The 12,897-nt window shown below is 40.3% G+C and overlaps 1 protein-coding gene across 6 annotated transcripts in view; it reads right to left on the bottom strand.

Annotated features, from left to right (window-relative positions):
- Positions 1-12,897, bottom strand: part of EPS8 (epidermal growth factor receptor pathway substrate 8) — a 129,408-nt gene that overhangs the window by 34,012 nt on the left and 82,499 nt on the right. For all 6 annotated transcript variants that reach the window (XM_059848040.1, XM_059848044.1, XM_059848045.1 and 3 more), the window contains 5 exons: positions 8,298-8,365; positions 6,099-6,260; positions 5,751-5,900; positions 3,437-3,519; positions 662-798 (listed from right to left, as the gene is read on the bottom strand). In XM_059848040.1, the coding sequence (XP_059704023.1) occupies positions 662-798; positions 3,437-3,519; positions 5,751-5,900; positions 6,099-6,260; positions 8,298-8,365 (600 nt within the window). The remainder of the gene's footprint in view (positions 1-661; positions 799-3,436; positions 3,520-5,750; positions 5,901-6,098; positions 6,261-8,297; positions 8,366-12,897) is intronic.

Raw genomic sequence — 12,897 nt, 5'->3', positions numbered from 1 at the left:
CTTAGGGATGTCAAACAAAATCCTCTATGTCTTTTAGAGTATTTTACATCCCTCAGGGATGTAAAAAAACCACAAACAATCATCAAACAGAAAAATCCTGACCCATTAAGGAATGGTAAAGTTACAGCATTTCCTAGTTAAGGCTTTAAAAAAAACCCAAAAAACCCAACAAACTAATTAGCCAAAGCAGCCATTATAAAAATAAATATAATATAAATAAATAATGATGATATCAAGTCACCTTTTATGCATGATTATACTTTTTAGTTGTCCAAAATATCTGGCCCTGCTGCTGAGGAGAGCATCATTAGATTGCTGTGCTACTGTTACCACCTTCACAAAAAAGCCCAGATCAAAATCTGGAGCCTTCACCCAGCACAAGTAAAAGCAGCTCTGAACAGGGATCCAGAAAATGGGTAAATGCAAGGAAATGACAAATCAGATTATGACAGAACTTTGTCCCCAGATCAGGCAGCCCTGGCTTGGGGCATCTCAAACTCAACTGGGAAAATCTGCTCGCAGCGAGGGCAGAGGGCTGACCTTGCTCAACCACTTCTGCCATCGAGAATGTGGCCTTTCCAAACCACTTCTGTTGCTAGCAAGCACCATGAAAATCCACTCCAGGCCCCCCTGTGCGTGGCACAGCCCCAGGAATACTCACAGTCCCCCTGCTCCGAGGCCCACGCCGACCACGCTGCCACGCGGCTCCGCACGTCCACCTGGGTGATGGTCCCTGGGGGCACGGGGGCAGGGGCCCGAGGGGGTGGAGGGATGGCACTGTCAGCTTTGGAGATCATCCTAGAGGGACAGGAGAAAGCCCACCAGTGACACTGGAAGGAAAAAGCTCTGTTCTCCAGTGCTAGGTCAGAGAAAACGAGGAGGCTTCACAAGGACGGCACATCACGCCGTGGGCTTGCCAAGTCAGCAAGCCAGATGTGTAAATAAATGTGTTCAACTCCAGACCATGATGTGTAAATAAATATGTTCAACTCCAGACCATGATGTGTAAATGTGTTCAACTCCAGACCATGATGTGTAAATAAATATGTTCAACTCCAGACCATGATGTGTAAATGTGTTCAACTCCAGACCATGATGTGTAAATGTGTTCAACTCCAGACCATGATGTGTAAATAAATGTGTTCAACTCCAGACCATGATGTGTAAATGTGTTCAACTCCAAACCATGATGTGTAAATGTGTTCAACTCCAGACCATGATGTGTAAATGTGTTCAACTCCAAACCATGATATGTAAATAAATATGTTCAACTCCAGACCATGATGTGTAAATGTGTTCAACTCCAGACCATGATGTGTAAATAAATATGTTCAACTCCAGACCATGATGTGTAAATGTGTTCAACTCCAGACCATGATGTGTAAATAAATATGTTCAACTCCAGACCATGATGTGTAAATATCTTCAACTCCAGACCATGATGTGTAAATATGTCAAACACAGCACAAACCCACTCCAGGAAACCCACTCCACCAGTGAGGGAGCAAATTTTTGTCACCTGGGAAGTCCCCAAGCAGTGCCATAGAACACGAGGAGACCTGGCAGCTCACACAGATAAATTCAGGGCCTTGGGCTGATTGGTGCTATTTTTTACCAGCAGGTGCAGTTGTAAGGGTGGGACTTGTCTTTTGTATGGGAGAAAATGGGAAGGTTTGAAGCCACCTTTCAGCCATCACAAATCAGGTATCTGGTCCTCTAAGTCTGGCCAGTTGTCAACCACCTTTTGCTTAAAACCCTGCCAACAAAACCAAGTTCACTGGCTGATTTGTTTTCTAACAGGGGCCTGTTGATCCTGTCTCAATACAGACATATCAATATCATGGATTGTACTACCTGCAATTTTCCAGTTCTTAGTGCAGTTTTAACTGCTGTAAGGAAAGAGGTCTTTGAATTCATTCTGCAGTCTGTTGATACCAACAGACAAAAAAAAAAAAAAAATCACAGTAGCTCCAGTCATACATATTCCCCATTCCTTCCCCAGAGCTCTATTTAAAAACTAGATTTTCACCTTAAATTCACCTTTTATAAACTTATCTTGTTCAAAGCATTCAAAAACAAGACCACAAAATATCAAATGCTGTTTGGACTTTGAACTGATGATAAATAAATAAATAAATAAATAAATAAATGTAATAATAATATTAAATTATTATTAATAATAATAGTAATAATAATAATTAATAAATTAATAAATAAATTTCTTTTGTCTTTCCTTCCTCCAATCCCCTTTCACTCATCAACAACCTTGCAGCACCTCGGTGATGCCTCAGAGGCTCAGTGAGGCAGGAGGGTCCCTCCCTGTGACCCAAAGCCAGCAGGCAGATGAGCCCACAGGGAGGAGCCAGCACTCAGCTGCCACCCACGTTTGACCTCTGGGCCTCACAGCCCTCGGAGATTGATATCTCAGATTATTTGTCCCAACAGATGTATTGACCTACACTCTTTTCCCAATTAAATCTCATTAGTTTCCCAGCACATCCAATGTGTTTGAGTCCCTCTGAAATGCCTCTCAGTGCTTCTACCTGGTTTGCAACAGTCCCACAAATGGTAAAGTCTATTTATTTAATTTTAAACCTGAAAACAGAGTTAGACACGGTTCAGGGGCTCTTTTTTTTCTAGGAGTGCCTTTTGTTCTAGGAAATCTTTGTAAGTTGCCCATCAGAATTTAACATATATCCAGAACTATTATACATTCATTCTAATTTTTGTCCAGCAGAGAGTTCTCTGTCTGAGCACAATTATTATTGAGAGATACTCTCAGCACCAGTTACACACTGAATTTCTAACAAGCTACTACCATCACCATTCAGTATCTGATATATTTGTGCCCTTCCTTTTATGCCTCTGTTTGCTACCTCTCATTTCTGTATTAATCTTCTCTGAACCCAACAGATTCTTTCCCTCACATTTTCCAACAGGCAGAGAAGATTTTGCTACCAGGGAAACAAGAAGGCTTCAGCATCATTAAACAGGCAGGCAGGAAGATTATTCAATCTTCAGCTGCAGTTTTATTTAACATCTTCAGATCCCAAAACCTTTTAGCATAATATTATTTACTTGGAGATATGGGGAATATCTGGTTTTTAATTTAAATTCTGAACTACTTGACATATATGCAGAGCTGAGACATGCAATGCCATTCTCTGGCAAGTGGAATTGCTCTCAGCTGTTCCAATCACTAAGGTGGAATTGGGAAAGGTAAGACTGACACTACAAATTGAACAGAACATGAGAAAAGAATTAAAGCAATATATGGCTTTAATACACATGGCTTTGGAAGTATATTATTAGCTTGAAGGAAAAAAGATCAAGCCCCCCACAAAACCCCAAAAAACAGCAGGCAGACCTGGAGAGCTTCTGAGAAATGTCATACTATCTGATAATCCTACACACTGCCAAGAAGTTGGATTCTTACCTCAGTGTCTCAAGCCTCTTCTTTTGCTTCCCACTTTTGCTGTCACTGATTGCACTTTCAATATCTTCATGAATAAGGGTAGCCTAAGGAGACAGGAGCAGGAAACATCAGGAATCAGCTGCTCTTTGAAATAAATATCTCACCTTTAGACAGAGAATACCTGATCAAATCCCATTTATTTAAAAGCACTGGGACAAATTATTTTATGCATAAGCCATAAAAAGAACAGAATAAAATCTGGGAGTTGGCATTTTTGACACTACTCCAGCCTCAAGCATTATCATCACACAAGAACATAATCTAGACACCAAATTTGTCTGAACAGCTGTAATTATCTCAAGTCAACCACTATTGCATAAGCTACTTTTTCCCTCTGCATACCTAATTTTTGGTTGTCTCAAGTATTTTGTTTGTCTCGGACTATAAAAGGAAAATCTACTAAATATAGAAGCAGCAAAACTACTATAGGTGGCAGCAGCATAAGCATCAAGAAAGTAACTTGTCATGGTTCAATTTCCTTTCAGAGATAATGACAGCCTCCAATTTCTCTCTGATGTGACAGAAGATGAATTTTTCAGAAGATTCCCTAATCTGTACCTTCCTGCCACTCCACAAGTGCAGCCTGCCTCCACCAGTGGCCCTTACAAGTGAAATTTTGAGGCATGTCTGAAGCATTGTTTTAATAGATCTTGCATTAAATAGGTCATGGCTTCTCACAGGATTTAGAGTGCTCTGTTACATGTCTTCAGCTGACAAATTAATTTCCTCCAAAGGCTGTCAAAGCCCAAACCTGTCAGTGTCTGGCATGTCTTTCCCAGTACCCTCACCATGCAGAAGTGTGTACCTTTTTGGGGGAAATCTGTGACTTCTGCTAGGACCAGAAGACATTGTTGAATTTAGGATTCCAGGGGATTACAGGACTTTTCAGGCTTTAATGGATTGCATACAGAATAGTTAGGATACTTCAAGCTTACAGAATTAATAGGAAAAAGCTTTAGGGGACGAGGGGAACTTAAACCCAGAAGAAGTCCACTAATCCAACACCCTTGGTATTTGCTATTTAATTTTTTTCTTGTTTATAAAATGTCAGAATGCCCCAAATAGTATTGATTTTAACTTTTTTTTTTATTGCAGAGGCTCCTGGAGTTGCCTGTAACTTCAAACAAAAGCAGGGAAAAGCCAACAGAGAAAGACCTAAACTTTCAAAACCAGAAAAGTTTCATGGGTAAGGAAAAAAACCCAGAGTATGGCCACAGAATCAAACAATACTTCAAGACTAAGGGAGATTCTGAACTTCCAAGTCATGCTTCTGTACTCTATATTTTTATATCTACACAGAGGAACAACTTCAAAAATGAAGAGAGACCAACTCGACACATTGAGAAGCTGGGTCCAAACCCTCCTCAAAAGGGATCCCTGCATTATTTAACACAACACCCCCTGAACTTCTGACAGGATCCCACTTTCCTTTAAAACAGCAAATTCTGTGCAACAAATCACACAATAACTAATCATCCTCACACCACTCCCACCATGCTAATTCCAAAACTGTTCCACAGCTTGATTCACAATCTGTTGTTTCAAGACAATAACACAAACTACTACAAAGGAATGAAGAAATCCCCATGAAATTATCAACTCGAATTACAGAATTAAAATTTATAACCTCAGAAACAAAGAAATATGGCAGAATACATTAAAAAAATAATTTACACTTGAAGGCAATATTTCCATCTGAGACAAGCAATTTCTTTCCTTGTTTTGCCTCTCCTGCAAGGACTATTTTCCCTTTCAAGATTTCTCCAGCAGAGCAGAGATGCAGAGAGGTGAGAATGTAGAGAATGTTTAATTGCTCAGTGACAAAAAGAGCAGAAAGAGCAGGTAACACTCAGGGCTCAGATGAGCTCTTTGCAGATTATAAAATAAATTTGAGAAAACTCAAATTATTTTACACCACTTTTTTCAGAAGTGTGAAGGCAAACCATAGACATTTTCCAGAGCTTTATACATTTGCAAACCCAAATTAGCAGCTAAAGAGTCCAAGAAGCAATATTTACAGTAAAGACATATTTGAACATGCACTGGGGAGTCAGTTTAAATATTAGATTACTCCTTTGCAATAAATCCTACACTACATTTACTAACATACTGTAAGTAGTGCTGATATCATAAGTGGATTAAATTTACAGCATATTTACAAGAATAAAAGTAAAGAATTATTTTCTCTGAATTAGCACATTTATCTTTATCCACTGCACTGGCCAATTCATACAATCTCCCCTGTTCAAAGAGCAGATCTCCACTATTACCTTACCTTAATTTCATCACACTGGAAAAGATGCAAATCAGGCTTGTTTTGAGTTGGTTCTTTACATATTAATGCAAGAATTGAGTTGTAGTTGCACGCATTCATCACAGCTTGGCAATGCTGAATTGTGCTTAAAGGAAAATTCTCCAGCTCATTCTGTCAGAAGAGGAAAAAAAAGAAGAAAACACAAAATGCCACCTTACTATACAGTGTCCTGATCTCAGAAAAACTGCATGAGCAAAAAAGGGAAAGTGATAATGGGCTAATTAAAATCCTCAGTCTCACACACTTCGTTTTTCTGCTGGCTCCCTTTTCCCCCTCTCTGCAAATGAGACTGTCACTCACAGATCCTACCTTTGATTCCAAGTCCACCAAGCTGACAGCTTTGTCATCCACTTGAAGAATCATGTCCTGAGTCCACACTTTGCCTTTGGCATCCAACAATTTCAGCTTCCTTATTCCATCATCCACTGTGATCATCGCCTCTTTTCGGTCCAGAACAAACGTGGTCAAGTGCTGGTGAGCAAAATGCACATTTAAAAGAAATTAGGATTGCAATTTCCCCTATTGTTCAGGAGTGCCAGTATTTAAATTGTCAGGGAGTAGCAATGCAAATTATTCATGAGTAAAAGTGCCTTTGTATGTGGCAGAGCCCTCCTCTAGGACATGAGGAAGGATGTTCAGTCCAAAATGTCATTTTAAGTCAACTGATTTCTGTAGCTTGCTTTTTGTCACCCACTGTCATTTCCTCACTACTGTAAGCAGTCAGACTTGAAGGCACATTCTGACATCCTCCAGGTATCAAAGCTAGCATTAAACCACGAGTTTTAATTAGCTTTTTGAGGAGTAAAAACCTGTCTCTCTCTCTCTTGGCAAGCTGAATTCAGGAGGTGCCAGCAGAGGCTTCCCAGAAGCTCCCCTGCCAATGCAGCTCCACCACCACCCTGACCTGGAGTGTCCTCATCTCTTCCAGAGCTGCCAGAAGCCTGCTGGTGGCAACCAGGATGGGCTTGCATCTGACTGGGACACCTTATGGATGGGCTGGTCACTTTTCTGTGCAGCACAGAAGAAAATTGTAACAATTTTTTGCTCACCATCAGCTTGGAGCATTCTCCAGACTCAATTAATGGCCTGGAAACTAAGTAGTGCCTCACAAACATCACCTCAGCTGGCTTCCATGTCATTATGGCTGTGGCAATTTCTCCTTCAGCATGCCAATTGTGCAAAAAACCCACAAAATTATTTAGTTTTGTTCAGGCATAAATCCACCTTCTCATTCTAATTGAAGATCTGGTAACACTCATTCAAGCTGAACCACATTTAATGTATGCCTGCATATCTGTCTTCTAAATAACTTTAAAAAACAAAAATAATAAAAAAGGATTAACTATGCTTTCTTCTATTACAGGATAACAGCACATGGTAATTACAGAGAAGAAAGTAGGTGTAAGCTGCATATAATCAAAGTATTTTAAAGAAGTAAAGTGAAACAAACTCTGCACTGGCTGCTTACCCAGGAATGCTCAGATTCTAAATGCAAGTACTAATTGTTATGCCAGTACAGGACCAAAACAGTTATGAAGAAAGCACAAAAAATAGACAGGCAATTAGAACCAACACAGGGATTCATTTGCAAGCTGATTGTTGGACTGAAACACTTGAAATTAGGAGTCTTCTGCATATGATCTCACAATTCCCAGATGATTTAAAACCCATCAAAAAGGAGCTGAGGGTCAGTGGTGTTTGCAAGACTTGGCTTAACCCATGACAGTGGTCTGGTGGCAGCAGGAGAAAGTTGAAGCCAAAGTAAGGCTCCAAAAGGAGGCACTGCATTCAAAAATGAATAACAGGCTACACACAGGCACTCAGGCTCAGCCTGCTGAATATTTTAAACATGAGAGCAGTGTGCAGTAATTCTGCAGAGCAGCTTAAGGCAGCAAGGCACACACTCTGCTCTTCCCACTGGGGAAGACTCTGTGTGTATTTAACCACCACGTCCTCAGCCCACTGGGGCTTGGAGGGTTAATGCTCAGCTCTGTATGAATATTCTAAAACCTCTGCAGATCAGATCTGATCAGAGGATTGGTTTTAAATACCACCCAGTGGGCCTTGCCAGCAGCACAGCCTTGTTCAGCTCTGCCTCATCTTTGCCAGGCTCAGAGACAGGGCAGCACAAGGTGTGGAACTGATGCCCTGTTGAGGAGTCCTGTCTGCTTGCCAAAGCACACACAGCTCTGCACACATCCTTCCACATCCAGAGTTCAGCTCATTGTGGCAAAGCTACAGAATTTGAGACATCTCAGTGTAATCTCCTCTGAATTTGAGACATTTCAGTGTAATCTGCTCTGAATTTGAGACATTTCAGTGTAATCTGCTCTGAAGTGACCCCAGGCTGCAAGGATATTTTGGAAGATGCCTTCAAGCTTATATATCCTAAAAAAAAAAAAAAAAAAAAAAAAAAAAAAAAAAAAAAAAAAAAAAAAAAACAAACATGTAGGCAAAAATAGCCACATGTAACTGAGAGCTGTAATTGGTGTATCCCTCTCATCTCACCTCCACGTGGTACTGTGATGTTTCAGATATGCTGCTGACACTGTCTCGTGCATAATTCTTCCTTTGTTCTGCAGATGGGAGGAAAAGAAAGAATAATTATTGAGTCAGTGCCTTATCCTCATGTCTTGACTGCTTCTCAGAGACACTTTGGACAAGTTGCAGCCATGAGAAGAGGAGATAAGCTGTGGTTAATTTCTGTATTTCAGCAGAAAAGACCTCCACCCCCACATGGGCCAGCACAAGGACCATTTTTACGTCAGCAATGTTAACAGGGAGCTGGTGGGTGCTCAAAAAAAAACCACTTATCTCACCCAGTGGGTCAGGACAGAGCTCTGACTGCAAACACTGCCTTGGGAAGGCTGATTATTAAAATCTTTGCCTTGCCACTGTAGCAGCAGCATGATAACTAGCACAGGGCTCGTGTATCTGTATGAGCATCCTTGAAAGGAAAAGTATTTTCTGATATACACAAATAATTCTCATGCTAAATCTGCAAAGGCACACACAAAAAAAGACCTGGCTCAACCTTTATTTCTTCATGAAGTATTCAATTCATTGAATTGTTAATGTAGAAATAGGCATGGAAATATACATAAACACCCCAAAATATCTCCAAAGAGGAATATTTTTCAGTTAACAAAATACAATGCTGCAAAACCAGAAACATTATGTGCCTTTTAATCTGTACAGTAGATTGACATTAAACCAGGAGAGGAAGGAAGGGGAAAAGCAAGATGAAGACACAACACACACCCACACCACAAAATAATGAATTTAGATGAATCCTGAAGAGCACTTTTCAACTCTAGTGAAAAAAAAAATTGAATGCAACCTTTGGAAGTTGTGGGTTTTTTTCACTACAATCATTTAAGTGCCTGATCTGGAAGACCAGGAGCTTTGTTGTGAAAAAGTCAGTATGTGACATGGCCAAGAGAGGTCTAGGGAAACTCTGGAAATTGGTATTTTTTTTCCAAATTTCATTAAAGATCTCAATTTCTAATTATCAAGTAAAATATGTGGTTTGATTTTTTTCATGTGAATGAAAATACAAAACCACATATGAAATCCATCCATTTCAGCACACTTGGAGTAGTTTGAAGCAAAACAAAAGTGATTTTTTTGACAGGAAGGTTAAGTTACTTTTTGCAAAATAAAAAAAAATTCTAAATACTATGAAAGATATGATCTGTGGCATACAGAGATGTGCAGTGAGGAGCCCATAAAAGCCCCCCTACCAAAGTCCCCTCTGTGACCAGGGCTCCTTCATGCAGGAATTCCAGGTGCAAAGACAGCAGTGCCCTCCCTTTCCAACGTCACTTGTGGGAGCATTTGTCACATTTTATAAACACACCATTATCTCTTCCCTTCTCAGTGATTTTCATAAAAAACAAGTTTCTGAGATAGAGCACTGGCTTGAAGCCCCCCTCCCAGGGTGACAAATGCCACTCAGGCAGCAGAGCCACCTTAATCCTGTACAGCAGCTGCTCAGTTTGCTTCAGCGAGCAAAGTCTGCAGAGCAAACAGCCAAATGCAAGGAAATTATCAGAAATTATCAGAATTTTCAGCCAGGTGTGTGAATATTTCAAAACAGAGATCTTGCTTTCATGACACATTCTCAAATCCCAGGGCAGAGGACCAACCTTGATCATTCCATCTGCACCTACTATTTCTGCTTTTGCAGCATGTTGCTGAAATTATTTTTTTTCAGCTGATTTTTGTCTTTTTAAGCACAGCACACACACATGCACACCCCAACAACACGGTCAGTAAAGCAGTGCTGTCTGATTTGCTACCTTTCTTTTTTTGTTTGGATGATGATCTGAAGAAGTAAAGTCCATCTGTTCCTAATGAAACAAGGGGATTAAAAAGCAGTATCTAGTTTAATCCCATAGAATTATTTGCATCTCTAAAGGGATCAGTTAGCAGCCTTCTGCTGTGGACTGTAAATGATACTTAAATACTGTCCAGTAAGTAAGAATATATGCTTTAAACAAAACAAACAAAAAAAGAACTTGTTTCCATAACAATGCACCAAATACTCAGTTTTGAGAGTTGTCTTACAAAAATTTAAGTTTTGTGCTATTGAATTAAACAGGCATCAGAAAGTTTACATCCACTGTAAAATTTGTAAATGCTGCAAACAGTAATAGTTGGAGCTGCTTGAAATAAACAAAGCAAGTCTGATATATGTAGAGGCTCCAAAGGAATTAAAAAGCAGAGAGTAAATTTGCAGGAGGCTCCTTATTCTGCTTCTGTGTTCAGGCAGGAATTTCAAAACCACTTGCAGCATGGATTAACAGATCCTCTTCCACAGAGCAGCTCAACACTCCCAGCCAGCCAGGATGGAAAGTGTCCAACAGACACTGTCATGGTGAGATTAAATGTGAATTTTATTAAAGTTCTTGTTAGTATTATGTTGTAATTTACAGCAACTTTAATAAAATTTACATTTAACTAAAGTCAATCAATTGTTGTGTTAATAAGCAAAAAGCAGGGACACAAGAACTGACAGTCCAAACTGAGAGAAATTCATATTTACAAATTTATTTCTTTAAGGCAGGTAGAATGAGAATTAGAACCTGCTGGAGACCCAAGTTATCATTTAGAGCAGAACAGAACATTTCATTTGGGACTGAAACACTGCTATAGAGGATCTGGAGGTGGATTCTACAGCTGCACCCTGAAATTATTCACCCATCAAAATACATCTTCTAACACAAGTCCTGGCATCAGGCAAAATTCTTCCATTGTTGAAAGGATTTGTCTTCAGCCTTTGTTTTTCAAAGCTTTTACAATCCAATGGTTCCTAAGTGAGTCTCCTTTCTTTTAAAGCTCCCTCAGACATGGTTTTTTTGGCTGCCTGGCATGAATCATGCTGAAGGAAGAACAGTTCCCCCATGATGATATGAACATTACCCAAAGAAAGAGGAAGAAAAAAAGAAAAGAAAAAGAAATAAAAAAGACTGCCAGCTAAAATGCATTCCCTGTCCCATAACTTTTTCCAGCACCTCAAAACGAATCTTCAAACTGCTTTCTCCCAGTGCTTGGCTCCTGTCCCAGATGCCACCTACAACCCTCCAAAAGTTCTCCCCTTTCCATCAGAAAGGACACAAACCCTTTTGCACCCCCTCCTGTTGAAGTGCTCCACTGCCCTGAGCTCCTGGAAAAGCTGATCAAAGCCTGCAAATCTGTTCTCTGTCCTCCTCTCCAGATGACACAGGGGACTGCTGCTCCTTCCTGCAGCACCTCTGTGTTTCCATTTCTGAGTCAGAGAGACCTCAGCTGGTGATTCTCACAGGTTCTTTCATCTGTATAAAACTTTTCCTTTTCCTACAGAGGTGCCCATTGCCATTCTTCAGGAAATGCAGCTTCCATCTCTCAACTCTTTCACATCTCAAAGTGACAGATTATTACCCATCAATATCAATCTGGCTGCTTTTACAGAAACCTCAAAGCATCCCTTAACTTATCACACTAACTTCAAGTGCAAGTGACACAAGCTCTGCTGCTGAAAATGAGCAACAGCATTTGCTGATGTGCTGAATGCAGTGGTCTGGCTAGGATGGAGATGATTTTGGATCTGATAACATGGGGATATTTTATCTGAGGCTGAATGGTGTCAAAGTCTTCTCTGAATTTCTTATTCTGCTGCCCCAGTGAGTGGGCTGGGGGTGCACAAGAGGCTGACACAGCTGGGACAGCTGGCCCTAAGGATACTGCCTACTGTTTAATATCCTTGCTCAGCAATAAAACTGGCAGGAAGTCTTCCCAAAGACTCCTTGCCCAGGTGGTTTGGCCATTGCTCTTCTTGTGGAAGGTTGTGAATAAATCATTTTGTGCTATTCAGTCCTTTTTCCTCCATGTTTTTTCCTTCACCCCTTAAGCCATCTTTATCTTGATCCATCAGGTTTTTTTCCTTGCTTCTTCTCTTCCAATTCTCCCCCCTGTTCTGCTGCAGAGAGGAGACAGGGGGAATGAACAAGCAAATGGGGAGGTCCTCAGTTGCTGGCTGGGGTCAGCCCCTGACACTGAAAACAAAATTAAGTTTTGTATGCTCTGTTTCACTCTCCTCATCCTCCCAATCAATCTCAGCCTCTCACAGGTCCCTTCATGCATGAAGAGCCTATTGAAGCTGCAGTGAAATACTACAATAGAGACTTCCAGATATGATGCATAAAACTATCAAAAGATGAATAAAACTATCAAAATTATTGAGTTTTTTTTCCTGTATACTCTGCTCATTGCAGCTGTTGCACTCACCACTTAAAGTACAGTGCAGCCCCAACAACAGGTTAGCTCAAACTCTGCTGATGTGCTGCACACCATTTAGATAAAGGATTTTTCATTTGGTATAATAAAAAAATAAAAAAAATAAGAGGACCATGGCAGAATACACTTAAGCAAAATTCTTAACCACAATCTATAGCAAATGCAACCCAGAAGAATTTGATTAAAATAAAATCTCTCACAACACAAAGGCAATAAGATGAAAAGCAGCACAACATTTCACTTGTAGGTCCTGAATGTAACATCTACTAGCTGCTGAAGGTTCCAGAGGAACAGGAACATTGATCCACAGAAACTAGTCCTCTTCCTGATG

Source organism: Haemorhous mexicanus, chromosome 5 (genome assembly GCF_027477595.1).
Source record: "Haemorhous mexicanus isolate bHaeMex1 chromosome 5, bHaeMex1.pri, whole genome shotgun sequence".
NCBI lineage: Eukaryota > Metazoa > Chordata > Aves > Passeriformes > Fringillidae > Haemorhous > Haemorhous mexicanus.
This window is presented reverse-complemented; position numbering and strand designations above follow the sequence as displayed.